Below are 24,849 nucleotides of genomic sequence, written 5' to 3' on the forward strand. Positions count from 1 at the left end.
TTTCGATGAAGAGACGTACGGGCATATCTGCGTCTTGCAGTCACACGTGCCACGTTACATGATGATGAGATAGACCAGCGGATAGTGGTGCCAAAAGTCTTTACAATCTACTGTCTACACCGTAAAGCTGTCATCCCAACCGCTGAACCCCCATCTCCACCCAACTGTCAACGCAGCATGAGCTTTCTGGTAACGCGTAGAGATCGCCTCCCATTACCGCATTAAAACAAGGTTGGTCTAGACATCCATAGCTAGGTAGATCCACCTGTCGCTAATGCAAGCTTCGTCTCCGGCCCATGCATCCAGCATGATTAGCTCGAAGCCGACCCAACCAAGATCACGAGTAGTGTCCTTGACGTCTTCGTCTTTAGCCGTTCGATCGACGCAAACGACAAGCTGTGAGCAGTCGAATGCGTCGCTGCTGGCTAGCTCGAGGAGTGCCATGAGCCTGCACCTTGTCAGCTGCTGTGCTCTTTGTACTAGGGCGGCGGCTGTTACGTACCCAGGCTTGAGGTCCTTGCCAATGACATCCCTATCGAAGAAGACGAACATGCCACGCTCGTCGTCCTTCTCAGCAACGAAGCCGCGGAACCGCGCACCGCCGACATAATCCCACACCTCCACATACTCCCTCACCATCCCGCCCGTCTTCGGGTAGATCCTACCGTCGGGCGACGGGCTTGGCGTGGGTAAGTCATGCTTCATCATGGCGATACCTTGTCGTGGTATGTCGATGCGATCGCTGCTCGTGCTGTCATGCACATCCATCACCAGCGAGTTCTGCCGACCAGTGTCCTTCTCAACCAAGAACACAGCCTTCATAGTCTCGCAGAAGAGCCTCTCACACTCTTCCGTGATGTGATATGCCGCGTCTCCGCTGCGCGCGCGCCCCTTCAGGCCTGGACGAGCTGTCCGGCCGAGCGGCGCCGCGTCTGGAGACGGCGGTGGAGATGGTACGCCTCCTGGAGGCGCCTCAAACCCTACAGATCATCATGTTAGCGTTGAATATAGCGTTGTCAGGAGATATTGACGTACCACCACGCCGCGCCACCTGCCCCGCAAGTGGTGAAGTGGAAGCCGGTCAACGCCATGGTGTCGGCGTCGACAGCGTAAGTAGTTGCCTGGAGATTGGCGCGCCTGCCCGAGTCGCTCGAGCTGCGGCGGCCATAATTTCTCGTACTACTACTACTTTTACTACTGTGTAACATCGCCATTGCGTTCTGCCACGGTTGCTATGTCTGCCGGGATTGGTGGAGGGTTCGAGTGCGCGGTGATATGGCGGTGTTGTTGCTGGATGTCGCTCTCGCTGGCGCTGTCGCTGTATCAACGTATGTGGTTGCAGGATATTGTCGCGGCTGGCTTTACGCTTTCGCAGGATGGTAGGCGAGTGTTTCGAGTGCTGTGAGCGATAAGTGGAGACGGTGCGGTTGCCGCTGAAGATTCGAGAGCGGGTCGGTGGGTGAGTAAGCCGAGGAACACTAAGCCGAAAGCAGCCGCTGCGAAACACGTGCAGTCTTCGCGCTTCCCTTCCTTGCTCTGCATGTGTCTATGTACCCGCTGCTCGCGACTCCACAGGCTGGCAACCATGAGGTCGCTTCATCAATTGGCAGCGCTGCTCTGGCGCCCATTTGGAGCGTCTTCTGCGCCTGTAGATGACTGATCTCATCCATTGACCGTTCGATCAGAGTAGGCCTGCACGTCAGCCAAACACTGAAACTGTGCTTTTGGAAGCTTGTATATTGCACTCCGGAACCCGGTGGCTACCAGCAAAGCATCCGAAACCGGAGACATCGAGCATCACTAAGTCTGCCGTCTACGCCAGATATTTCCCGGTGTGAGTCGTACGTCAGTCCAGACATACCATCGTGTGAGACTGCTTCGAACGCTGCCACAGGTCTAACGTGCAGGTTTGTGCCATGTTCACCAACATTGTTGGTCCCATCGCCCTTCTTTCGAAGTCCTAGCTTGCTTTTTTGCGCTACAATGCAAGTCTCTACACTTTGACAGACACTGATAGCGCTTGTGGACATTGACAAACAGCTTGGTGTGTCTTGGAATCGGTAAATCGCCGTAGATACAGCATCACCGACGCACTCTCACAAGCTCGACATTTCTTCTCTATGAACTTCGTCAAGGTATCGGAAAGTCATGGTGGTCTACAGCAAGAAGAACAAAGCCTATCTTTCCAGACTTGCCAACAACCGCAGCGGGAAAGTCGGGGCCCAGTCCTTAATCAAAGCAGACTACATGAAGGCGCTTGAAGAAGCCGATGCTGTACGGGCTGTTACGACAATACTGTTCGTAAAGCCTCCACCCAACATACGAGCAATGATGTATAGGGAGCTCCTTGTGCTGCGAAGGACGCAAAACCGCTAGCCCGAAATCCTAGCCACCAACCGGACTGTCTTCCAAGAAGCCAAGGGCGTGTTTTATGGAGACAACCTCATTGAGATCACGGTCAGAGGATGGGATATCCCCACATGAGGATCCTTGTGGCGAGTAGATCACAGAAAGAATTAAGATGCAGAAACCCCATCAACGTGGGTTTGCCTGTCTGGCGGGAGCTGTTACATTGTTGTCACCTGCTCACGTTCTCATGTGTCTGCCGAACAGGAGAGGCTGGGCCCAAGCCGGCGCTGTCAACATCGTTCTGGATTCCCTCTGCAGCCTCATGTAGGGCGATCAATGCATGCGGTCTTTCCAGCTTAGCCTCATCGCCTGACCAGCATACCGAACGTTCAAGCGAACCGTCGTCTACAATTTACACAATCCACTGCGGCTTCTTGACCGGTTGCTAAGGCTGGCAGCATACCCACGGCCGCGCTGCAGGATCGTCCCCGGCGTGGCTTTCAGTTAAGGCTCGTATCCTTCAGGGCACCTCCCTCTCCACCCTTCTGCGCTGGGAGAGCTGTCCGTGGTTGCCAGTATAGGTTGTCACTTCCCACGCTCAATCTCTCACAATCTCTGCCTCTGCGTCCTCGCATGCTGCTGATGCTGCCTGCCACCCGCATCTCTACACCGCTGTATGAACTCCGACCTACCCAAGTTCTGGTAGATGTTCACCATTCTCGGCTGGTGATCCGCATCGTCATGAGCTGCATAGCGCGGCGGATCGCCTTCGGGTACTTGCTGAGGCATGGCCGCCACCTCGGCTTCGTGGTGAAGAGCTGCACTGTCCTTGCTGCTATGCTTATCCTTCTTGGCTGGGGTTGCGCGCTTTTTGCGTTGCGCCTGCGTGCTACTTCGTGATTGGACGTCTTGCGCACCATTAGACTGAATGACCACACCGTCTTCCTCGCTCCGACTGATCGCTTTCCGCTTCGTCGACGCTGCAGAAGGCTTGGCCAGCGCAGCCTCATCCTCACTACTGTTCTCCACTCTAACAGCCGACAAGACCTTTCTCTCCTGCGTATGACTAACAGCTTTGCGCTTCTTCGACGCTGTAGAAGGCTTAGCTGGCTCCGCCTCGCTCTCGCTACTCTCTTCCACTGTCTCAGCTGAGAGTACCTTCCTCTTCGGCCTGCGAGGTGCCTTTTCTGGCATGTACCCTCTTTCAAAGTCATCAACCGTGGTACCATTCTTCGCTGCAAAGCGCTGAAATCGCAAAACCATCTCTCTGGCCTTTGCCGCGACAGTAGTTGCAGCCTTGACAGCGGGCTTCTGTCCGTACTGCTCTAGCGCATAATAGTAGGCCCGGCGTCTTAATGCACCTTCAAACCGACTGCCCTTATTTCTAACAGCAATAGCGCTCCAGAGCGTACTGTCTTCGCTAAAGGTCTTGGTATGATCGGTAATGGCCCACATGACCTCCACCAGAGCGTCGTAGATGTCTCCAGTCTGGAATTTTTCGAACTTCTTCGCCACGAGGCGCTGCGCCTTGGTTTTGTCATCGAAGGCTGATGCCGAGGCCGCCTGCTCGACGTCCACCGGGACGACAGTAGCTTCGGCGGGGACAGCAGGGATCATTCCACCATGGCGCCGCTTGAGAGCTTGCCACTTCTCGCTGCACCTCTTGCGTCCTCTTGATGCCTTCATCTTGTTGCTGACCGCATCCCAGCTAACTAGCTTCTCAACATCTTCAGGCTTCATACGCTGCTCACCTGCCCTGACCTTCTCCTCCCGAACCATGTCCATACACTCATGCACAGCACGAATAAGTTTCGCTTCTTCCTCTCTGCTCCAGGCACCAGTCTCCATGTAACCTTCATACTGCACATGGTTCCGCCACCGGTCTCGGCACTGTTGGGCGGTGCGGTCATCAATGACCTCTGCGAGTTCCTCCCACTTGTCGCCGTACTCGATATGAGCCTTCTCTAACCGCTCATCCTCGCTCTCCGTCCACGGTCCCTCTTTTCTGGGAAAGTATCGCCTTGCGCAGAACTTCCGAATCGCGGCATTCTTTCGGTTCGGAAGCGCTTTGAGAATCTCCGGCTTAAAGTCCTGCAGTTCGGAGTTTGGCCAATGACCAAGGAAAATGCAGAGTTCGTAAGGACCGTATCCGGTTGTTTGGGCATAGTGATCAACGAGATCGTCCGCAATGGCCTTCTCCGCGTCCGTGAACATCCCGGACTTTGGCCCGTTGAGCAGAGGCTCTGGCTTTGCAACGGGTTGTGAGCGGCCAATATTGATGCCCCGAGTGACGATAAGATGCTCGGCCCAGGCCGGCCGGCTTTCTACCTTTGCGCCGCGCATCGGCGGTCCACTGTTTGCATCGCTACGAACGGTGGTGAATACATTACTGGTCGCAATGTCCGCCCCTAGTTTCGGTACACTGCCTGTTGAACGCTGAGAGACTGGCCTTTGACGCTGTTGTGAAGAAACAGGTGGGGTTGGAATGTCTGTAGAACGTGCGGTTGCATCATGGCTCGTAGTAGCGTCTTGAACGATACTTGATCCCTCTCGCGGCAGTCGGCCGGCCACGGGAATGGTTGGTAATACATGTCGAGTCGGTCCGTCAGTATGGTCATTGACTTGCTTCGTTGAGTCTTTGTTCGTCTTGGGCGTAGTAGTAGTAGGATGCCCACTTGCCTCTAAGGACGATCGGCTTTGCTTAGGCTTCCTCTCCGTGAACACTTGCTGCGGCTGCTCGTGGACTGCTGTAATAAGTGGCCCTGCCTCCCTATGATCCGCTTGTGCATATGCGCCAGATGAGGGAGTCGCTTTGAGCCGCTTTCGACGCGCTGGCGCTTGCGCGTTGGTTTTCTGCGTCGCGGGGACGTCGATTACGGCTCGATCAGCCTGAGCGAAGCTGCGGGGTCGACGAGAGCCCCGTCCCCGCTCCTGCGGAAGACTGAAAGTTGCTGTTTGAGCATCTCTAGGTGAAGCATGGTGTTTCCGAGCATGCTTCTTAAACGATGTAGGCGCCATGTGGTTAGACGGCATGCTCCCAGGGGCGGTCACGTTGTCGACGTCCGTCTGTGTGCCACCGTGGAGACTGGATCTCACCTCGCCGGTACCGTTTTCGACAACAGTCATGTCTGATATTTGGGCGGACCGTGCCCCCCTTTGGGTCCGCGTTGACTCCGCCTGTACTTCAGGCGAAGAGACAACTTCGTCAACGTCGCCATTGGCAGTCTGAGAGACAGGCTTGTTCGGAGATCCAGGCTTGAGTAGCGACGGGTCTCGCGGGCGTCCGCGTGCCTTCTTCGAACTATGCAGTCCCATCTGTTCCTTCCCAACATCATTGTGGTCATAAGTTGTTCGTTTGCGCTTCTTCGGGGAGGCGGCCTTCGACCACGGCCTGGGTACGATGATCTGTGCAGTGTCAGAACGAAGCAAGACTGCGAGAAGTGAAAAACGCACCTCGCTCCCGTCGGGTGACCCGGCACTATCTACACTCTCCGAACCCTGCGGTTGCAGCTGCGCAGCAGCTTCGGTTTGCGTCGTGTCCGCAAGCTGTGATGATGTGTTACCCATCACTCCAACACGAAGGTAGGCCAAGCTGTAGACGCAAGAAGCGCTAAGCGCATACACTGTGCAATCAACATCTGCGATATTGATGGACGGGCTGGTCGCGATCGAAACGCGAGCTACTGGAGGCCTTGGGCGGGGTTTGCCGCAGCGGACCGTTAGCGTGCACCCCGGATGCTGACGGACAAGCCTTCCGTCTTCATCAGCAAACACCAACGTCTGGCAAAGTCGCAACATCCAATTGCGGACCGGAGCATTCATCGGACAAGCGACATTGGTCCTACGCATCTGGAATCACCTTGACAACCATTGCAGTCTCCAGCATATTTTTTCAGCGGCAGTGCCTTGCAGCAAGGGCGAGCGGAATCAGGCCACCAGAACAGTAGCCGATCTTTACTGTACTGAAAGCGCGTTTGCATCCTCTTTCTGGATCACCTGATATGGCAGATCCCGGCCACGCGTCATACTCAGAACCTCACCACCACTATGAAAGTGACCCGAACCGGCGGCTCTCCCAGGAAGCGCCACACGGCCTGGGAGAGACCGAAGAGCAGCACGCGCGCCACGCCGATATTCCGGAGAAGAAGCTCTGGGGAATGGATCGTCAAACCGAGACTGTAGTCTTCTACATCTTCTTCATCATCAGCCTTTGCTTGTTGATCACTGCTGCGGCACTGGGCTCTGTAGGGCATTCTTGGAGCGGGCCGTTCGTTGGCGTCTTCACGGCTTTTGCTGTTTTCCATTGGGCGGCGTGGCTGCAGACTGCAGTTGGCATGTGCCAGCGTGCTAGTTGGGTAAGGGACGAGGCGGACTTGGGAACTAGGAGGCAATTCCTGTTTCTTGCTGTTAGGCTCAACCGGATGATGCTGGTACGTTATCATACATGCCATCCAACGCTTGTGAAGTACGTGCTGACCATTGAGCAGCCCACTGCGTTGGTAGGCTTCGTAGTCTTCCTCTACGCCTATGCCCGACGTTGGCACCTGAAGGACCTGGCTTACTGGCTACTATTTCTTCTCACCTTCATTTGGAATACGGTTTTCTCGGTCATGAATGCCTATAACAACATCACGTGGGAATCTGACCGGCTGGAGTACGAGGAAGGGGACCATCTGTATCGCATCAGCCGACTGGCAATCTTCGGCATTCCAAGCCCGAGGCTGAAAGAAGGGAAGGAAGAAAAGCACTCTTGATTATGCGCTCGTACATCGCTTCACATCATCGCGTCAAACTCATCTACCTCAACAATGCTGGACGTCAACTCTCATGTCTTGTGTGCAATGTGAATTAAGAGACTGCCTACAAGGCTAAAGAAACGCTTGTGCATGTCGTCACGTCCATTGCAATGGACCTACGTCTCTTAGGACGCAATGAGCATGTCCGCGCTGATCTTCTTCGCCGCCGTGTTCAGCGGCTAGGAACATGCTGTATGTTTCGCAAGGCACGTACCCTGCCGCCGACTCCTTCTAAGATGCCCTCGCCTACGTCCGATAGAAGCAAGGATTACCTGCCTCATTTCATCGCTCGGCTTAGGCCTATGCTCGATGTTGGTACGATCGTGAGGTTACTTACCGCTGTCAGGCTCTCCGACGCTTGGATGGATCGGAAGCCATGCACGGGTTTCAAGAGCTTTTCGCCATTTCAGCGTGCTTGGCGAGTGACCTTCGCTGCGAACCAAGTATCATCAACCTGCCTACATCGGCTTCCGGACTAGATTTACTGCAGTGAAGATACAAGAACTATGTTTGGCTCATGACCAAAGCAGAGGTCGATCATTCCCGCCTGCTGAAGACGCGCGACATTGAAGCATTGGCATTGAAGGTTATGCTACGATCAATTCTCGTAGATCAGAAAGAGAGTTGGATTATTTGTAGCCCTAACTTGTGCATCTGAAAATCCTCTTTAATGTACCGAAGGCGGCCAATCCTGTTCAGTCGCTCAAACGCATTGAGTCCGAACGCCAGCTACGAAAGCTACAGTACTGATATCAAACGCCGCACTCCGACAGTGAGGGAAGCTCATAACATCGTGCAAACATCAAGCATCAAGCCAACAAACACCGACTGTATGTTAGCTCGACTGATACCCGGAGGATCGCTCTCGGTGCTTCTCCTTCTGATCTTCCAGATTCTAGATGAAAGCGGCTCGCGCGATGATGCCAATGGCTGCAATGCCACCAACAACGCCGCCCGCTACGGCGCCCACATTATTCGAAGCAGAATTCGAGGTCGAAGTCGGCGGGACAGGGGACGAAGTGGTTGGTACTGCTACGCCAAACACACCGTTGTACGAACTCGTGGAAGTCGTTGTCGGTAAGCTGACCGCAGACTGAGTGGTCGTACTTGGCGTGACCGGGGTGGTAGTCGACGATGGCGTTGAAGATGGACGCATGGTAGACATGGCTGGAGTGTTCGTTGACAGGCTAGACGCTGTTGTTGATGGGCGCGTTGAGGATGCAGCTGGAGTGGTCGTTGACGAGGTTGATGATGCCGTCGGCGTCGTCGAACGGCTGGTCGTGGAAGCCGGCGTTACTGCCGGGGTGAGGCTGACACCTGTCGGGCTTCCGTACGCAGTCAACTGCAGATTGACGAGCGCTGTAGCGCAGCCGTAGGCTGAATACGTAGATGCTCCGATCTCGTAAAGCGTGGTGCAGTATGGCGCAGACGACGGACTATTGAGCGATCAGCACATCATTGCAGCACGCTTGTAGAGCCTTGCCTTACCACCACAGCTCGCTGCTGAAAAGCGTCGCTACGTAATAGGTATTCGCTGGGTTGGCATAATCAATACACGCCGTCGCTGGCGGACAGTACGTGGTGAAGCTGCCGGCGGAGTTGGTAGGACAACAGACTGGTCCATAGTTGTATGAAGTGTCGTACCCACAGCCATAACCGACTGCGCAGGTGACCGGACGAGAGCCATTGCCGTTTACATAGCCACATGTCTGGGCAGCAATCTGGCGGCCGAAGAGCTCGAAACGGTCGATTAGCCCGCCTTCCTCTGCGAAGGGCGCTTGTGTTGGTAATGGTGTCCAGCCGTTAAAGTCAGGCTCATCCGCAGCGAATGCGGTGGGATCAGGGAGGGCAACGAAATACGAGCGAGCCACGTGTGTAAGTGCTACTTGTGCGATAGCTATACGCAGCGCCATCTCGATGGACGTTCTGTTGGCTATTCCAAAGTCCTTCCGCAACTGCAAGAGTACAATGCCGTCGAACAACTTATAGAGACTTGAAGGGTACTAAGTGCCGGAGAGACCAAGGCTTGAAGCTACCTCATGAAATACGGTGCTGCTCATATTCACAACGACGACGCCAGATGCTAGCTCAAGAAGGCTCATTAGCATGATCCTAGGGCATCCCAAACTGTTTTCAGCACTCTTCTGTTGCTCGCTGCTCTGAGCGTATGTGCGCGGGTCTGAGGCCGCACATTCGGGCCTAGAAGCGTTTTTCGACTCAGACCACTGCAATATCAGTGACTTGTGGCTTGACCGGTGAAGGGGTTGGAGCTAAGGGACTGGCTGGCTTTGAGGAGCTCCAAGCCTCGTGCAGCTAAAACTAACCCTATCAGTTAGACTCAGACGAGCACTACTCCAGATTAGATTAAGCCTTAGAAAGTTCAGCTCGGTAATGTCCGAGCGCATGTGACACGGACGCTCTAAGGAGTTACCGGTCGGCGACCGCCGCAAAAGAAAGGATGCCCTGGGGTTGCGCACTTGCGAGGGCGTCTCTACTGCGTGAAGGGCATGGTGGGAAAGATTCATGCGCCGATTGCAGGTCAAGGACCGCCAAATCGGTCTTGCGCTTTGCTTGATCCGTGTAGAGCCGTTTGAGACCACATCTGGTCAATGGGTGATTGTAGAGAAGCCTCTCTAATTGAGATAGAAGTAGTCCAGGATCGAGAACCCCATGAAGTTTGTCAGCGGGCTTGGAAAGCTTAGGCCCTACGGCGCGGACCTAAGTTCATGTAAGGCCAGTCACGCGACGATTACGCTACATCCTCTCCAGCAATATGGCACATTGTGCAATGACAGCCCTTCATCTACTGATGGAGCAGGGCAACGATCTTGTCCAGGACCGCTCATCGGGCCTGGGCATGAAGAAAATTATTACCCTAACGGTGCTCACGGCTCATCCGCCAGGCGCATTCCGCCGCCGGAACGGATAATAATCTTCCTTGTGGTCCGACCCCGGTAGCATACATTTCGCGATCAGATATACCGGTTTGCCTTCTCGCCGAATTTGAGGGAGAATGCATGAGTTCACTCTCATACCTGTTTACTAGCATTGTGATAGTGTTCAGGTGTAAGCAGAACTCGTTGCCTTTCTCTCGCGATGCGTTGCTGAGCAGTAGCCAAATTGGTCAACGTGCACCAGCTGCCCAGCTTTCACCAGCCAATTAGGAAAGGATTAGATATTGGCTTGGCTGACCTCAGGCACATTAGCTTTCTCACGTTCGTTCTTCTTCTTCTTCTTTAAGAAGGCGACCACAGCGATAGCAGCAATAATGCCGACTGCAGCGACTCCACCAACCACACCACCAGCGATAGCACCTGCATTAGTCGGATTTGGCGTCGGCGTCGGCGTCGGCGGCGGCGTTGGAGACGTCCCATGAGAGGACGATGGCAGGACCACTACTGGGCTTGACGAACTGGTTATGGACAACGTCGTGCTTGACCGGACAATAGGAGTCGATGAAGTGCTTGACACAACCGTCGAGCTTCGTGGTGAGCTAAGAGATGTTGGATGGCCCGTAGCGACGGCAGTGGTAGACGGAAGAATTGTTAATGCTGCTGCGCCAGAAGCCGATGCGCACCAGTAGAGGAAGTAGGTGGTGGCCATGGGCTCATAAGCTGTTGAGCAGTACGGAAGTGACGAGGGACTGAGAAGTTAACGCTGTGTTACACACCATTTGTACAGTCAAGCTTGTATCTACTTACCACCAAAGCTGGCCATTGGACGTGGTTTCAACTAAAAAGGTGTTGAGTGGATTTGCATAGTCAACACACGACGATGGGTATGGGCAATTGGAAACGAAGTTTCCAGCTGCGTTAGTGGAACAGCATATCGGGCCGTATGGAACTGGCGAGTTGTAGCCACACCCGTAACCAGCGTCACCTACAGAGTGAACCCAGGAGTGTTAGCAATGTTCAGCCCAATAAGTGAGGCTCGTGCCTGTTTAACCACGTACAGGTGATGGGAAGCGACGCATTTCCGGCAAGGTAACCGCAAGTTGCGAGACCAGCTTGTCGGGCCAAGAGATTGCGGTGATCGCTTAGTTCGAAATATTGGGCATAAGGCGCCTGTGTTGGTCGTGGAGTCCAGCCATCAACATCAGGTGCATCCTCAATGAATGCGGTGTGCGAAGCCAAAGGGATAAGGTATGATCGAGCAATATGGGCAAGCGCCAGCTCCGCAAATGCAACGCGTAGAATCTTCGCCATTCTTTAGATGCGCTTTTGCTTGGTATAATGTGGAAGGCGCAAGGCTCACCGCTGTGCGAGCGAACCTGACCCTCCATTATATAGGATCGACCCCCGCCATCAGACATGAGAGGCTCGCGGCTCGCGTTTCTCTACACATGTGGAAGGTTGGCTCGATATTCATCGTCAGTATGCTCATTAGCAGCACAGACGGGTACTGCTCTCCGCTACCTTGTCACCTATACGGGCGAGCGCTCTCTTTGTGCAAAGTTGCCGAAGTTTGCCATGCGACATCACGCCACTGGAACTATGCTCCCTGGCCGGTTACACCTGATGGCGTCTATGAAGGCAATTGAGAGGCCAGAAGAAATTGCACCGGTGAAGAAGCAAGGCTTCTACTCGCGAACTAGGGGAGGACAGCTCTAAGCCCCGCTGCAGCCTCGACAGCCATATCACATTCCCTGCCAGATCCGGCCATACAGCCAGGCGGATCGGCTGATGGCCATAGGCCGCTGTAAGCTTGGCTAGGTGCTTGACAGTCTGAGAACGCATAGTGTGGGCTTGAGGGTATGCTGCTGCAGAGATACAGATACATCATACGCTCGCAGTCGCCGCTCGTGTCTTTTGAGAGTTTTTGGATAGGCGTCAGTTTGCGAGATCTGGAGCTGCATCTGTACCGCTCCGATTTTCGTCCACAAACAAGCCGCCGTTCTGTGGACAGGCCTGACTGCGCCCTAGCCGATGCTATCAGGCTGCGAAGATTGGAGGGACATATCTTCGCAGCATCATTGGACGGCCCGGTTGTGATCATCCGGAGCGCAGCAAGAGGCTGCTCATCGCCTAGTCTAGCGCCGTAACCTTGCTGATGTAGCGTTGGGCCCTGTAAGCAGTATCACAGTGGTCAATAATTTGCAAAGCCGTTCATGGCGAGACTTGAAGCTTGCATGTAGAGCTTGTGAAGCTTGGGCCTCAAGGCGTCGACATTGCCTTCTCGGCCATGTCGACTTGACATCACGCCACCAAGCCTTGCATGCTAGGGGAACTCGGTTCTAACGCAGTGACCGTTCTGGGTGACATACTCACCCATCTATGCGCACGGTGCATCAACAACAACGATCGTTCCGAGGCAAATCTACCCTAGTCCATGGCTCTGCCCACCTTAAGGCAGGGATATCTACGCCTATGCTTTGGCTACTAGACCTCGGGACAAACTAACCCGTTGACTTATGGGTAATGTTCTAAGTGCAGAAAGTTGGTTCATACTGATTGACGGACTGTCGCCTGACATTCAACTGAGCCCTGAGAGTCGCCAGCACGATGCCAGTGACAGTCATCGGCGAGCTTACCGCCCTATCAACGGCCTTGCAAGCCTCCCTTCGCGTCACAGAGAAGATCTTCGAGGTCATCGCCGTCGATCAGGAAGCCCGAGACATTCTGGAGATTACCTCGCGGATGACTACAAGGCTCGCGCAGGCGAAAACTCTACTCCACCAAAAGTCGCATCTACTGAGCTCCATAGAAAAGTCACTGGTCGAAGACGCGTTGCAACCTGCCGAACGAGCTATTGCTTCGGTCGCAAAACTGGTCGAAGCTGCTCGCGCAGATTTGGAAGTGTCTGGAGGGAAGAAGGCTGGCCGTGTAAGCCTGCGTACCCGCCTACAGTTCGTATTTCAAGACTCAGCTCGGCTCCCTGTGAGTCTGCAAAAATTGGAATTCGCGAATTCGAACCTCAACGCCGCTATCGGTCTTTTGAGCGGTAAGGAAGGTAGCCGGTATATACTACCCGAAATCGTAGCGATCTCCCAGAACGGACCTCCTCCCGCATACGATGAGACCGACTTCCTGCACAAAAGTAGACTCAGGAACAGTCGTCTTCGCCAACGAGCAAGCATGGCATCTTTCAGCTCGACAACCATGAGTGAGACAACAGCACCTGCAGAAGGTTACTCGGAGACACCTTCACTTTTCGCAGGTTCGCCCGTGGATGCTTGCTCAACTCTTGAACACCCGCCCACATCACTGTTTGACCCACCATTGCGGACAGACAAACCTCGAGAGATGCTTCTGCTAGCTGTTCCACCTGAAGAACCGAGCACCGGACCACTGTTGAGAGGCAAAGCACGAAATCAAGCGTGGTTGCAGCGACAAGCCGAGGGTTAAGCGACCAGGTCATCCACGTAAGGTCGAGTTTTCTGCCATAGTCTGGTCAAAACTCAGTTGGATAGCGGCGTAGCGTACATTGAGCGCACCCAGACCGTACTGAGCATTCACCAATTATTGTTATTGAATGCAATATTTTCTCAATGAAACACGTGAAGCTTGAATGGCGAAGAACGAGGCATTGCTTACAGCTACGAGAGGTGAATTTGGTTTGTAGAACTGCTACCGTCTGCTAGTCCGTTTCCGGACTCACCCAGGTTATGTCAACGTGTCAGATCCGCTCTGCTACCATCTTTACCATGGTTTGGGGAACAGAGAGTGACATTCCGGACTCGTCTGTGACTTTGATGAAGTCTGGGATTACGACGATATTCGCGTTCGAGCCTGACTGACCAGAGACGGCTTGCCATCGGAAGACATAGCCGGATGGCTGCGAGAACAGAAGGACAGCGACGTCAGCTGCACTTCGCATGATGTGCAGAACATCCTCGTGGGCACTAGGCTGCATATCAGCTTGCCACGGCCTGAATGCAGCCTCGAAGCGCTCAGCATGCGCAATGATGGCTTTATCGCGCCACGTGGAGAAGGCTCGCTCGTTGTAGGGCTGTGGGTGCAGGAACGCTGTAAGCTGTCTCCACTTGCTAATGGCTTGTTGCTTCGCTGTGCACTTGTCAGTCAGATGAGAAAGTGACGCGACATAATGACTGGTCACGAGCGTACCAGCTACCCTTGACTTCGAGATTGGATCATCCTCATTGCCTGCGGCCAACGTCCACCCCAGCGGAAGCAGCGAGACTGCCGGAGAGCTTGTGGGGTCAACCGCTTCAGCAAGCATATAGGCAAGGCAGTGCTTTATCCCTGGCCAGGCCGACCGTGGCTTGGACATGAGAGCGGGGCCAGACAGCTCCGGCGAGGCAGTCTGCATCAGCGCGAGATGGTCAACCATTTCTGGTGAAAGGTGAGCAGTTCGGCGAGAGTAAAAGTTCTCCACGTGTAGCATTGCTTCGTCGAACAGAGCCTTGACAGCACTGCGAACAGTCTCGTCATCGGCGGGCTGCGGGAGGAAGAACTCCCAACTCGGCTGGTTGGGATCTTCTGGCGAGTTGGATTTCTCGCCCAGGGCTCTTGGTAGTGTTCTTTCTGCTCGATGACTTCGCCTGTAAGATTTTTCTAGGGACTTCGTTCTGTTCAACCAGATTAGGCTGGTCAGAAGGAAGGTCAATACGGCGGCACCAAGAGCGGCCCCGACAATCCCACCAGCAAGGGCGCCCGTCGTAACTCCGCTTCCGCTCGACGACCCACTGTGGGTTGCATTTGATGAGGATGCGACAGACGTCGAAGTCAGGGTGGACGTGGAGGACACAGGTGCCGCTCCCTGAACATTGGGTATGGTGTCGGACATTTGAGGAAGAGCTTCCGAAGTAGAGCTAGTACTCAGAATGATCGTGCTGGTAGAGTAGTCGGTCGAAGTAGAGATTGGGGCAAGTGCTTTAGCTTGTCCACGATCAATCGAAGGCCTAACCAAAGCTTTGAACCTTGACAAGACGCCGGAGGCGCTGGCTGGCCTGGGAGAGGGCGGCTTTTAGCTGGGAAAGTGGGAAGGTGTGGGAGCAGTGAGTCTCGGGGAGTCGATCAGGCTGTGCGTGGTCCGATTCCCAAAAGGAGGGGAGTTTGCCAGAAGTGCAGGACTTCTAGGGACATGGTCAGGTCTGAGCCCTTACAGGCGTTTGCCTTTGAACGGCTGGCAGCCACTCATGTGCCGTTGGGACCAGCTCGTGCTAACCGAGGTGGTGCCACCCCTGCAGGTGCTATGAGGCATCAGGCTGAGGCAGTCTGGGCCGGTGAACCCCAGGCTTCTGGGTGTCTGCTCCTCAGCAATCCAGGGTTTCTGGATAGCAGCGCGTGGGACCGCGGCAACCCCTATATGACCTTCCGTTCCTCTTGCTGGTGATGTGTGCGCAATGAGTGTTGCCATTTTCCCGTAGCAGTGCTCAGGGAGAAAGTTCATCTAAAATGCCTAGTGATTGGAGACCAGATGTCATTGTGGGTGTTGATTTTGGTATGACATGCACTGGTAAGCAGTCCGTAACCCTGTTTGACGTGTGAAACACGTACATCGAGCCAACGTATATCCTCAGCCGTGGCATACAGCAAGTCTCAAGGTTCGGACTGGCACGATCCGAAAGCGATCCAGAGATGGGAGGGTGCATTCGGCTCACCCTACGCAGTGAAGGTGAAGACAGCGGTGGGTTACGATGAGACGACGGGCGGCTTAACCACCTGGGGCTTCCATTGTGACCCCACCGACGACACGCTAGAGATCAACGAGAACTTCAAGCTGCTCCTCGACCCGCGGTATCCGGAGTGCATCGAACATCCAGAGTACCACACAGGCGCCAGAACCTGGTTTCGGGATTACCTTCGAAGCTTATACGGCTATGTGATCCGGCAATTCGAGGATCAGGACCACCGCTTTAGCAGCAAGAAGGTCGAGTTTGTCTTCTCCGTGCCTACGACTTGGAAGCATGCAAACATGCTTGCGGACATCGAGCGCCTCATTCGTGACGCGGGTTGGGGCCAGTCAGCCAACCATCGGATGGAGATCACCTTGACCGAGGCTGAAGCAGCCGCCGTGTCGGCCTGCAAGCAGCAGATGCAGGCCGGAGATGTCTTCCTCGTCTGCGATGCTGGTGGCGGCACGTCTGACGTCAATGTATTGAAGGTAAAGTCCATAGAACGCCAGCGCACTCACATGGAGCCTCTCACGACCAATGAAGGTCAGGCTGCCGGTGGTAGTCTCATAGACTTTAAGTTCCTTGAGAAGCTCAAGACTCGATTGCAACAAGTGGAGCCAATGCTCCCGAACGGTATCGAATCTACAGCCCACATGATGATGCTTGATCGGTATGAAGAGTTCAAGCGAAGCATAGGAGGCGGCTCGACGCGGCCTTTCCTGTTGCTTCCGATACCCGACTTCCCGCCAGGACGAGACTACCCGAGTGCTGGAATCAAAGACTCCAAGCTTGTTGTTGAGCGGTAGGTAACGACTTCCAGAATCAGAATCTCTGCCAGTATGGTTTGACTGACCCAGAGTGCCAAGGACCGAGATGGAAGGGCTGTTTGATGAGCAGATCCGAAAGATCAGCGACGTCATAGACAAGCAATTGAACAGAGTTCGGGACACGCATCCTGGGGAATCCATTGTAAGTCACGTAGTCCGACGCGTTGGGCATCGTTGACGCGACCTGCAGTGTGGTCTGGTCCTGTCCGGTGGTCTTGGGAGCTCGCCTTACGTTAGAAAAGCTCTTGAGAAGCGGTTTGCGTCAGGTGGTGGTGGTGGGCATACGAATGCGGAAGGATTGGGCATCATTACGGCTGAGGAGCCGTGAGTACACCGTGGACGCTTGTCTTCCCTGTTATATGCGCCAATTTGCTGATCTTGACAAGGCAACTCGCAGTCGTAAAAGGCCTTGTACTTGCTAGGGTGCAGCCTTTAATAAGTGGTATCGATATTCTGGACGAGCGCCGTTGCCCGCTGAGCTATGGGGTTTTGTGCAGGGAACGGTACGATCCCAAGAAGCACCAGGGTGCACCTGTGACAATTGACCATATCGACGGAAAGCGTTGGGCTGAAAAGCAAATCCATTGGCTGATTAAGGAGGTAAGCGTAAGCATCCACCAACTGTTGAAGCCATACTTAACACGCACAGGGTGATTTAGTTCGAACAGGCGGCGGATCGATGAAACACTTCCGAGGGAAGGTTGCTCTTGGGGACCGGCAAAAGCCCTGGAGAGTGAAAATAGTCCACTCGACGCTACCGCGAGATCAAATCCCGCGGTTTATGGCCCCAGGAAGCGGCGTCTCGAAGACCTGCGAACTCACCCTGACGCTGAGTGAGCAGGACTTGCGCCTCAAGAATTATCAGTGGTGGAAGCTTGGTAAGGAGCACTATGTGGCAGACTTCGACATCAAAGCCGTCGTAGGGACTGGTTTGAAGTTCCAGGTGTGGAGCCGCGATGCGTCAGGTGTGAACACGCTGATGAGCAAAGACCATGATGAAATCCACGTGGAATGGGAGGATCCGAGGGATCGGGCTGATGAGAGGCCCAGAGGTGAGGATGCAGCAGAGATCTATCCAAAGTAGGATTGCAGTCGGTTTGGAGGCTGCTTCATTTTGTGTGGTTAGCGTTGTGTTAGCTTCTGACACGCCAGAGTTTATTAGCAGCAAAATCTGAGCCAGGAGATGACCTTACCGAAGACGGAAGGCACGACTGAAATCCTCGGTATCGGATGGACTTCAACAATACCGCCGTCACCACAATGCTGAAAGCCGGCAGTGACCACACGGTACGTTGAACCGTCTTTGCTGCATGTCTATGCATTAGGCGAAGTTGGCAGACGCTACCATCAAGGTTGCCCCTTATGCGATCAACACCACCAAAGGAAAGAACTCATTCGTCCTCGTGAACAACCTACAGCTCATCTTTCGCACTACTCCCCTCATTGCCAGATGCACCGCCGAAGCCAAATGCAGCCTTCAGCATACCAAATGCGTCCCCTACAAACGCCCATCAGCTAACCAACCTCGGCCCTCACATTCCCGGCTTCGGACCTTGAGGCGGATATTGCTTGCCATCGCGCTCGACCTTGGGCTCGCATGTGCAACGCTCAGTCTCCGAAATGGAGTCGAGTACCGATGGAATGTGCTGGCCTGTGACGATGCGGTTGATTAGTTACCTCGTCCGGAGGTTCACTAGGAGTACATGTTCCTGAAGGCCGTACCGCATCCCCACCTGCGGGAGAGTGCGTGCGGTGTCAGTAACAATAATAAGGAACACTGCCATGTTTGCCAATCTGATCATACCACGTCGCCTTGTCTGATGGATTTGTCAGTAATACTTCCGAGAGCGCCAGGATTGCGCTCTTCCGGCAGGACCATGGGTTGCTTACTGCAGCTCCCGCACGTTGACTTCTTGCACATGTTCACCGTATACACGAAGGATCTTGACTTGACGGAATGCCTGTTCGTAACAACTATTTGATCTTGTATTCGATCAAAAACTCTCGAAGCAGTCGAAAGTGACGCAGATCTGCTCCCCGAGTAACGACTTCACCCGGCGTCTTGGCAGCTTCAGACGCCGTCTCAGGACACAATGTCAGCATCAAGATTCCTCGTAGACCAGCATCTATATCCTATCTAGCCGCGCATTAGGACTCAATTATCTGGTATCTTCCCATCGTCACCGACTCCGAGCAGTTGCCCAGAAATTCAAATCCTTATCATCTCGGTCAACATTAAGCCAGCCCAAACCTCGCAACAGCATTCTCCAACCCCGACGCCACCAAATCCGAGGCATCAATCCTCTGCCCAAAATACCGCTTACTCGGATCAGCCGTTAAACTCATTCCACTGATCAAACTCGTCGAACTTCCGCTCCCGCTCTGCGGCGACATGGACGAGCGACCGTCTTTCGCCAAACTCGACCGCGAAAGACGATAAGAAGACACCGACTCCCTCACTGCGGGCGACATGCTGATGACTTCCACTTCTTCTTCCTCGTTCTCTTCAGGTACGGGTAGCGGAGAAGGAGGGGAGACCTGCGTCTGCAGCTTTTGCAGCGAGACGCGGTTATACTTTTTCACCTCAGCTGCTTTTGGCGGACCTATGGGTTCGCTAGGAGGTGAGTGTTGGGATGTCTGGCCTTGAAGTGCGCTTAGGGCGGCGTTGTGGTGATGTGCTGCTTCATGCTGACTTTGGCGCTGCGCAGTCTGTCCTGCACGAGGAATCGCATTCCCGTTCCGCATCAAGTTTCCTGCACTATTGCGGATGGGACTTGCTCCTCTAGACTCTGCTGGTGTGGTAATCTCACTGCGTAAAGGCGAGGACTCGCGCACTGTCCACTCGTTCCGCAGAATAGACACAGGGCTCAGTGCGCGCACCGCATGCGGACTCCGGAGAGTGGACACGGGACTGTGCGTTCTTGTCATATCTGGACTGACCTCTCTCGGCGAATGTGCGTACGTTCGAACGTGGGACGTGGTGATGAGTGAGTTGCGCCTTTGCTGCTTCGACGGCTGAGAAGCCGGCTCATCTCGTTCTTCGATCAGCGGAGATGGCGATGACTCATGAACCGTGTATCGCCTTTCGGAGCTCGCGTTCTGTCTTCGCGGATGCTTTTGGCTAATTTGAGGGAAATGCTCGGCCATTAGTGCTTTCTGTTCATGGATGACCGATGGACCGGAGACGATGCTTGCACCGCCGATACTGCTGCTGCCTCGACTTCCCGGAGCGCTTCTTGTAGCTTGGCTGCTGATGCCGTTTGCATGGCCATTGCCATTCGTGGCGTGCTGATTGACAGTAGTAGCATTGGTAGCGTGGCCATTAGTTTGCGCGCCCCCCGGCCGCTGTAGTTGTCACGCGGCCGTGCCCGGGCCCGGTACGTGAGGCGCCTCGGCACCCGTAAATGACTGGTTAGACCTGCGCGGGTCGGTAGTTGAGGTGGAAGACTGCATTGATGTAACGTTGGTGCGACTGCTCTCGTTAGCGCGTTGTTAACATTCCGCTTCTGTCGACTCACCTCTTGCGCTTTCCAAGCTTCGTAGAGCCGAACAGCTTACGGAACCCCTTCTCTTCTTTCTCCTCTGGCGGCGTTTGCGCGTCTTTCTGCACCAATGTTAGCCCAAGCCGTTGCTTCTTTCAACAATAAAACGCACATCGCCACCACCGTAGCTGTGCCCGTCAGAAGACCGTTGTATGGATCCCTGCCGGACACCAGCCTCCAGCTGCCCAATAGTAGACGGTGCCCACCTCTCCTCATCGCCGCACACAACAACATACCACCCAACCTTCTCCTCCGGCGCGACCCGATCCCTCAACTCAAGCATAGCGCTCCACTGCTCGTTCCCAATGCCCTTCGTCGTAACATCGTCAACACAAACACCCAGTTTCACCTCTTCAACCTTATCCGCGACATAGGCGTAAGGCTGGCTAGCAGCACTTGCAGTCAGATCGTTCGCATCATATTGCTCCACGAAGCGTAGGTTAGGTAGATGCTGGATAAGGTCCGGGTATAGATCGTGGAAATTCTGCAACATTGTGCGTGTGGTTTCCGGCGCAACGAGCCATTCTGCCGCAGCGTCGTCGAGGTTCTGGAGAATGATGTGGATGCGGATTAATGGCCTCGGCCAGCGAAAACCATGGAGTAAATATGTAGGCATGGTGAGAGATGGTTGTGAATGTTGATACCGACACTGACGCGAAAGGCGGGTTTCAACAACGTACTCGGCAGATTGTCTGGGGTGTCGCACACAGCCTACCAGGTGTCTATGGTGAAATTGTATTCCAGTTCTCGGAAGAAGTCGTGCGTGGTAGTACGGTAACGACGATTCACCCAGATCGTCGTTCTCTGGTTAAGTTCGTAGCCAGAGTGTCAAGACCCACTGGTACGTCTGCTCGTGCCGAAAGCTTGCCTGCTCGTACGAGCACTACTCGAGTCTGTATTCGCAATGCACTTGCGCAAGAGCAGCTCTTGACGCGGCGATTGCGCGCACATATGGAGACGGCCGGATGAGGTCGTGCTTGTTGCCGTGCAACCCTAGGCCAAGATGAAGCGTAGTGCGTGTTTCGAAGCTTCTACCGAGCAGATAGTGCCGCGCGATACGGTCGGTCCGGTAGAGTTATTGTCCGATAGACTCTATAGGTGGAGCGCCTTAGTGCGGGCAACGCTCCAATATTGGTGAGCTTTCCGAAAGGGTACTGTGTGGTCGCACAACAATGGTAAGGGTGTGCTTAAGAAGAGAGAATAGGTGGGCAGGCAGACGGGAGAGCGAAGAGTCGATTGCCTGAGCAATGCCCAGCCTTGATGGATCCTTACGAGCCTTGTAATAATAGCACGCGAGTCGTATCAAGGATACGTACCTTGACTAGGCTTGTGGAGTGTGTCGCATTCCTTACCTCGCAGACCTTGGCCTGCCTCGCTGCTTTGCCGGTGCTGTCGGCCAGTTGTGGTCAGATCGTGCTCTGCTGTCAGCTGCCGCTCGGTGCAAGGTGATAGTCGTAGATCAACGCAAGGATTCAAAGGCGTGGCTGGAACAGCTTGTCGTCCCGCCTGCCACCTGTCAAGCCACCCGAGCAACGCTCTCCAACCTTCGCGAAACCGTTGACACTTTCTAAGCCACATCCCATGTGCTCACTGTCTGCACCCGGTAAACATGGTACTGCATTTGTTAGGTAAGAAAAGCTGGAATGTCTACAATACTGCCAGTATCGAACGCGTACGGCGCGATGAGGCCGAAGCCGCGGCGCAGAATGAAGCAGAGGAACAGCGTATGCAGGAGGAAGATGCTGCAAGGCGCATAGCTATACTGCGTGGTGAGACACCACCGACTGTTGTCGTGCACAATGCGAATGTCCGCGATGCAAAACCGTCACGTGAAGCAGCTCGCATCCACGACGCGGATACTGGACGAGAGAGGAAGCGGAGACGGCTCCGCGGTGAAGACGACACAGATAGAGACATACGCCATGCTCGTGAGAACGCCGGAGCGGGTAAGACAGCTCGGGTGGCGTTGAGGAAGCAAGGCGATGATGCGCCGCTTTTTGATGATGCGGGCCATCTGCAACTAATACCTGAGCCGGATCAAAAAGCCACATCAAAGGCCGAGAAGGGAAAGGAGGGTAATGGCGTAGCTCGAAGAGCGAATCACGATCAGAACGACGGCGAGCAGCAGGGTATGCGCTTCTCCGACGCAGCCGGCTTCAAAACCAGTATGGCGAAGCCATGGTACGCTTCCAACAAGCTTGCCAACGCAGAACAGAACGCAGACAGATCTCAGGCTGGTGTACGGGAGAAAGATGTCTGGGGCAACGAAGACCCGCGGCGGAAAGACCGCGAGCGTAATCGCATTTCTTCCAACGATCCTTTCGCGGCCATGCAGCACGCTCAGCAGCAGCTTAAGCAGAGTGAGCATGATCGAGCGCGATGGCAGAAACAGCGTTTGGCTGAGCTTGAAGTGAGCGAGAAGACTGACAAGCGTAGACGGCGTGAGCGGAGGCATACGAGGCGTCACCGGGATGTTGAAGATGGGCTTGAGGGGTTCAGTTTGGACGCGTCGGGTCGGCCTCATCGGGGCGTGTCAAGTTGAAACAATGTGGATGGAGCAAGCGCGCTCCGACCAATGCCATGTTTGATGGACGGTCAAGGAAGGCTGAGCGAAGGTCTTAGCGCCGATCGTGGACCAAGTCTTACTGTCTTGAACCGTCTCCCAACCAACACAGATATTGGATAGCATGTTGGCACGCTACAAGCTTCCTCCCACTTTGATCACCTTCTCGCAAATGCGATCAGGCCTACGATACTGCTGTACGACAATCACCAAGAGTGAATCGTGGCCTCTTCCAAGATACACATCGTTCAGAATCTCGCTTGATGACTGCCGCTGACACATGGCGAAAGCTTCCGATGTGAGATCGAGCTGAATCCAGGACCGAAGCACAGTACCACAGTCACCGGTTCACTAAAACCCCCGATCTAGACTGAGTGCTGGAACACGATGGCCTTCGTGTTTCCAAGTCTCGTCAAGGGGCAAAGTTCGCGGCACAATACCAGCACAACTTCGGCTGACGAGCGACAGACCTATGGTGACTACAGCTTAGCCTACCGAACCCCACGCACGCTCCGCCGCATGCACTGGCGTGAAAGACACGTATATCCTAAGCTACGGTTGACGAGCACGATCACAAGCCAGGCACAAGCCTTGATAACTGGAGCATGCCGGCCGGGCAGTCAAGCTGTTTCAGATGTGGCTGTTCCATGACACAACAAGCTCAGAAGCACGCGGAGCGCGTAAGGCCTGAGCAAAGGAAGGCCAGCCTATACTTAGTGACTGGCATACGGCGGTCGTATGGTTGCTGACGTGGGATAAGTACTCGACGCTTTCGCTTTCACGTTACTTTGTTTCCATACTCTATCTGATCCACTGCAGCCGAAAGCATTCTATTACCATTCAGTACACCTCCTTCAATAACCTATCACAGTCATGTCCGCGCCCTACCAATGGAGAGCCGAGGCCGGCTACATCAGCGCCGCACCTCCGCCAGCACACGGCATGGTCGTCCTCCAGGCTGTGCCATGCCTCGTGCAAGTCCCACAGCACCCAATCCAGGACATCCCAGCCCCGGTGGGCATCAGCGGAATCTTTACCAAGATCGAGAAGCGTGCCGAGAAGAAACCCTCTCCACCGCCAGGCCAGACAGCTATCCCGCCACCACCGCCCAAGCCAGAGCCAGAGCCCAAGAAAGCATCAAAGACCGACAACAGCAAGCCACCATCTAACCCACGTGCGCCGCCTCCGCTCATTCCTGGCACTAATTACATGTTCCCTATGCAAACGCTACTACTGCACGTCTTCACCAAAGCTGCAAGCGTCTGGAAGCCCAAGTATCAGAGCGAGCAGCTGTACGTAACCATAAACTGTACACGTATCGTGTCCATCCACTCACGAGCCGCTCGTACAGGCACTTTAAAATCTACCAAGTCGACACGCAAAAGACCGTCAAAGCCATGATCGAGTATGTCCTCGACATCAAGAAGCCGGAAGACTGTGGGCAGTGCAAGGGCTGGGCGGCTACGGAAGTCTACGAGCAAGGTGACAGGACGTTCCTTAAGGGCACGACGATCGAGTATGGCAGTGGTAAGGCGAGCGGGACGTTTTCGAGCATGGGCTGGAATGCGGAGAGGGGGAAGTCGCTGCCGCCGGTGTAAGTGACGTGGCGTACAAGCGAGTGGATGGGGAGCCGTGCTGACGTGTTCTGCAGCTGGGTCACGGTACACAAGCCCAAAGCCTGACCGGGCTGGGCCTCTGACGACGTCTCCGACAATTGGGGGAGTGTGCCTGTTTCATTGTCTGGCATCTGACGAGCCTTGTGTGAAACTTTCACCTGAACGAGAACTTTCACGATGACTTAGGGTGTGGCTAGCTGCTGGAAAGTGGGCAAACAAGTGTCTGGCGTTTCAACCGGGCTTGCTTGGCTTATGATGCTAGCTTTCCAACGTGGTGATCTTCGTTCCTCTTCCGGCAACGGAACTTCTGGTGTTTCGCGCACGCGGATGTCACAAGATCACATGTCCGGGGGAGAAACACAGAAGCAGGCTTCGGGATACTTTTGCAACCTCGTGGTGCTGTATAGCCCGAGCTATCATACAACCAACCACTCTCGCTCTCATACCGAGCCCGATTCAGGCTATTCGCAGCCAGTCAGCCCGGCCTGCGCAACCACAGTACGCACGCCGCCTCGCCATCCCCACATAACTCCCAACTCCTCCATGCATACCCTCGAGGCCTCCTCAACCAGCCCACA

The 24,849-nt window shown here is 54.5% G+C and overlaps 13 protein-coding genes across 13 annotated transcripts; 6 read left to right on the forward strand and 7 right to left on the reverse strand.

Annotated features, from left to right (window-relative positions):
* Positions 1 to 237: 237 nt before the first annotated feature.
* On the reverse strand, positions 238 to 1,214 carry BAUCODRAFT_123255 (uncharacterized protein; the record flags this gene model as incomplete). Its single annotated transcript, XM_007679068.1, has 3 exons — positions 238 to 448; positions 503 to 980; positions 1,049 to 1,214. 3 exons carry the CDS (start codon positions 1,212 to 1,214, stop codon positions 238 to 240), a joined length of 855 nt encoding a protein of 284 aa, XP_007677258.1.
* A 1,741-nt stretch (positions 1,215 to 2,955) lies between these two features.
* BAUCODRAFT_24945 (uncharacterized protein) lies at positions 2,956 to 6,198 on the reverse strand (the record flags this gene model as incomplete). Its single annotated transcript, XM_007678554.1, has 1 exon — positions 2,956 to 6,198. The coding sequence occupies one exon, from the start codon at positions 6,196 to 6,198 to the stop codon at positions 2,956 to 2,958; it is 3,243 nt and encodes a 1,080-aa protein (XP_007676744.1).
* On the forward strand, positions 6,153 to 7,139 carry BAUCODRAFT_34738 (uncharacterized protein). Its single transcript, XM_007678651.1, has 2 exons — positions 6,153 to 6,779; positions 6,837 to 7,139. Exons 1-2 carry the CDS (start codon positions 6,351 to 6,353, stop codon positions 7,101 to 7,103), a joined length of 696 nt encoding a protein of 231 aa, XP_007676841.1. The 5' UTR covers positions 6,153 to 6,350; the 3' UTR covers positions 7,104 to 7,139.
* Positions 7,140 to 8,608: 1,469 nt separating this feature from the next.
* On the reverse strand, positions 8,609 to 9,437 carry BAUCODRAFT_511703 (uncharacterized protein). The gene has a single exon (XM_007679069.1). The coding sequence runs from the start codon at positions 9,056 to 9,058 to the stop codon at positions 8,630 to 8,632; it is 429 nt and encodes a 142-aa protein (XP_007677259.1). The 5' UTR covers positions 9,059 to 9,437; the 3' UTR covers positions 8,609 to 8,629.
* Positions 9,438 to 10,209: 772 nt separating this feature from the next.
* On the reverse strand, positions 10,210 to 11,542 carry BAUCODRAFT_511434 (uncharacterized protein). The gene is made up of 3 exons (XM_007679070.1): positions 11,098 to 11,542; positions 10,847 to 11,024; positions 10,210 to 10,788 (listed from the first exon to the last, which is right to left on the reverse strand). The coding sequence occupies exons 1-3, from the start codon at positions 11,348 to 11,350 to the stop codon at positions 10,317 to 10,319; spliced, it is 903 nt and encodes a 300-aa protein (XP_007677260.1). The 5' UTR covers positions 11,351 to 11,542; the 3' UTR covers positions 10,210 to 10,316.
* Positions 11,543 to 12,307: 765 nt separating this feature from the next.
* BAUCODRAFT_512537 (uncharacterized protein) lies at positions 12,308 to 13,625 on the forward strand. Its single transcript, XM_007679071.1, has 2 exons — positions 12,308 to 12,580; positions 12,634 to 13,625. The coding sequence occupies exon 2, from the start codon at positions 12,647 to 12,649 to the stop codon at positions 13,487 to 13,489; it is 843 nt and encodes a 280-aa protein (XP_007677261.1). The 5' UTR covers positions 12,308 to 12,580; positions 12,634 to 12,646; the 3' UTR covers positions 13,490 to 13,625.
* BAUCODRAFT_511620 (uncharacterized protein) lies at positions 13,580 to 15,048 on the reverse strand. Its single transcript, XM_007679072.1, has 3 exons — positions 14,210 to 15,048; positions 13,679 to 14,149; positions 13,580 to 13,588 (listed from the first exon to the last, which is right to left on the reverse strand). The coding sequence occupies exons 1-2, from the start codon at positions 14,889 to 14,891 to the stop codon at positions 13,761 to 13,763; spliced, it is 1,071 nt and encodes a 356-aa protein (XP_007677262.1). The 5' UTR covers positions 14,892 to 15,048; the 3' UTR covers positions 13,580 to 13,588; positions 13,679 to 13,760.
* Positions 15,049 to 15,502: 454 nt separating this feature from the next.
* Positions 15,503 to 17,872, forward strand: BAUCODRAFT_157339 (uncharacterized protein; the record flags this gene model as incomplete). The annotated part of the gene is made up of 6 exons (XM_007679073.1): positions 15,503 to 15,563; positions 15,628 to 16,525; positions 16,590 to 16,692; positions 16,741 to 16,874; positions 16,937 to 17,150; positions 17,200 to 17,872. 6 exons carry the CDS (start codon positions 15,503 to 15,505, stop codon positions 17,632 to 17,634), a joined length of 1,845 nt encoding a protein of 614 aa, XP_007677263.1. The 3' UTR covers positions 17,635 to 17,872.
* A 913-nt stretch (positions 17,873 to 18,785) lies between these two features.
* BAUCODRAFT_123267 (uncharacterized protein) lies at positions 18,786 to 19,697 on the reverse strand (the record flags this gene model as incomplete). Its single annotated transcript, XM_007679074.1, has 1 exon — positions 18,786 to 19,697. One exon carries the CDS (start codon positions 19,695 to 19,697, stop codon positions 18,786 to 18,788), a length of 912 nt encoding a protein of 303 aa, XP_007677264.1.
* A 207-nt stretch (positions 19,698 to 19,904) lies between these two features.
* BAUCODRAFT_123268 (uncharacterized protein) lies at positions 19,905 to 20,708 on the reverse strand (the record flags this gene model as incomplete). Its single annotated transcript, XM_007679075.1, has 3 exons — positions 19,905 to 20,022; positions 20,069 to 20,154; positions 20,205 to 20,708. The coding sequence occupies 3 exons, from the start codon at positions 20,706 to 20,708 to the stop codon at positions 19,905 to 19,907; spliced, it is 708 nt and encodes a 235-aa protein (XP_007677265.1).
* Positions 20,691 to 21,524, forward strand: BAUCODRAFT_34750 (uncharacterized protein). The gene is made up of 3 exons (XM_007678652.1): positions 20,691 to 20,741; positions 20,808 to 21,184; positions 21,409 to 21,524. Exons 1-2 carry the CDS (start codon positions 20,717 to 20,719, stop codon positions 21,059 to 21,061), a joined length of 279 nt encoding a protein of 92 aa, XP_007676842.1. The 5' UTR covers positions 20,691 to 20,716; the 3' UTR covers positions 21,062 to 21,184; positions 21,409 to 21,524.
* A 177-nt stretch (positions 21,525 to 21,701) lies between these two features.
* BAUCODRAFT_148828 (uncharacterized protein) lies at positions 21,702 to 22,634 on the forward strand (the record flags this gene model as incomplete). The annotated part of the gene is made up of 1 exon (XM_007679076.1): positions 21,702 to 22,634. The coding sequence occupies one exon, from the start codon at positions 21,702 to 21,704 to the stop codon at positions 22,632 to 22,634; it is 933 nt and encodes a 310-aa protein (XP_007677266.1).
* Positions 22,635 to 23,417: 783 nt separating this feature from the next.
* BAUCODRAFT_511790 (uncharacterized protein) lies at positions 23,418 to 24,599 on the forward strand. The gene is made up of 3 exons (XM_007679077.1): positions 23,418 to 23,947; positions 24,007 to 24,249; positions 24,307 to 24,599. Exons 1-3 carry the CDS (start codon positions 23,529 to 23,531, stop codon positions 24,335 to 24,337), a joined length of 693 nt encoding a protein of 230 aa, XP_007677267.1. The 5' UTR covers positions 23,418 to 23,528; the 3' UTR covers positions 24,338 to 24,599.
* Positions 24,600 to 24,849: the final 250 nt, after the last annotated feature.

Source organism: Baudoinia panamericana (assembly GCF_000338955.1).
Source record: "Baudoinia panamericana UAMH 10762 unplaced genomic scaffold BAUCOscaffold_7, whole genome shotgun sequence".
NCBI lineage: Eukaryota > Fungi > Ascomycota > Dothideomycetes > Mycosphaerellales > Teratosphaeriaceae > Baudoinia > Baudoinia panamericana.

Excerpts from the sequence above, each read along its gene's own strand:
- BAUCODRAFT_34738 (XM_007678651.1), top strand. The coding sequence starts at position 6,351 with ATGGCAGATCCCGGCCACGCGTCATACTCAGAACCTCACCACCACTAT. Across the intron at positions 6,780-6,836 it reads GGCTCAACCGGATGATGCTG|CCCACTGCGTTGGTAGGCTT; the intron begins GTACGTTATCAT and ends ACCATTGAGCAG.
- BAUCODRAFT_511703 (XM_007679069.1), bottom strand. The coding sequence starts at position 9,058 with ATGGCGCTGCGTATAGCTATCGCACAAGTAGCACTTACACACGTGGCT.
- BAUCODRAFT_511434 (XM_007679070.1), bottom strand. The coding sequence starts at position 11,350 with ATGGCGAAGATTCTACGCGTTGCATTTGCGGAGCTGGCGCTTGCCCAT. Across the intron at positions 11,025-11,097 it reads TGCGTCGCTTCCCATCACCT|GTGACGCTGGTTACGGGTGT; the intron begins GTACGTGGTTAA and ends TTCACTCTGTAG. Across the intron at positions 10,789-10,846 it reads TCCAATGGCCAGCTTTGGTG|TCCCTCGTCACTTCCGTACT; the intron begins GTAAGTAGATAC and ends TTAACTTCTCAG.
- BAUCODRAFT_512537 (XM_007679071.1), top strand. The coding sequence starts at position 12,647 with ATGCCAGTGACAGTCATCGGCGAGCTTACCGCCCTATCAACGGCCTTG.
- BAUCODRAFT_511620 (XM_007679072.1), bottom strand. The coding sequence starts at position 14,891 with ATGTCCGACACCATACCCAATGTTCAGGGAGCGGCACCTGTGTCCTCC. Across the intron at positions 14,150-14,209 it reads CTCGAAGTCAAGGGTAGCTG|CGAAGCAACAAGCCATTAGC; the intron begins GTACGCTCGTGA and ends ACAAGTGCACAG.
- BAUCODRAFT_34750 (XM_007678652.1), top strand. The coding sequence starts at position 20,717 with ATGGTTGTGAATGTTGATACCGACA. Across the intron at positions 20,742-20,807 it reads TGTGAATGTTGATACCGACA|CAGGTGTCTATGGTGAAATT; the intron begins CTGACGCGAAAG and ends CACACAGCCTAC.
- BAUCODRAFT_511790 (XM_007679077.1), top strand. The coding sequence starts at position 23,529 with ATGTCCGCGCCCTACCAATGGAGAGCCGAGGCCGGCTACATCAGCGCC. Across the intron at positions 23,948-24,006 it reads AAGTATCAGAGCGAGCAGCT|GCACTTTAAAATCTACCAAG; the intron begins GTACGTAACCAT and ends CCGCTCGTACAG. Across the intron at positions 24,250-24,306 it reads GGGAAGTCGCTGCCGCCGGT|CTGGGTCACGGTACACAAGC; the intron begins GTAAGTGACGTG and ends CGTGTTCTGCAG.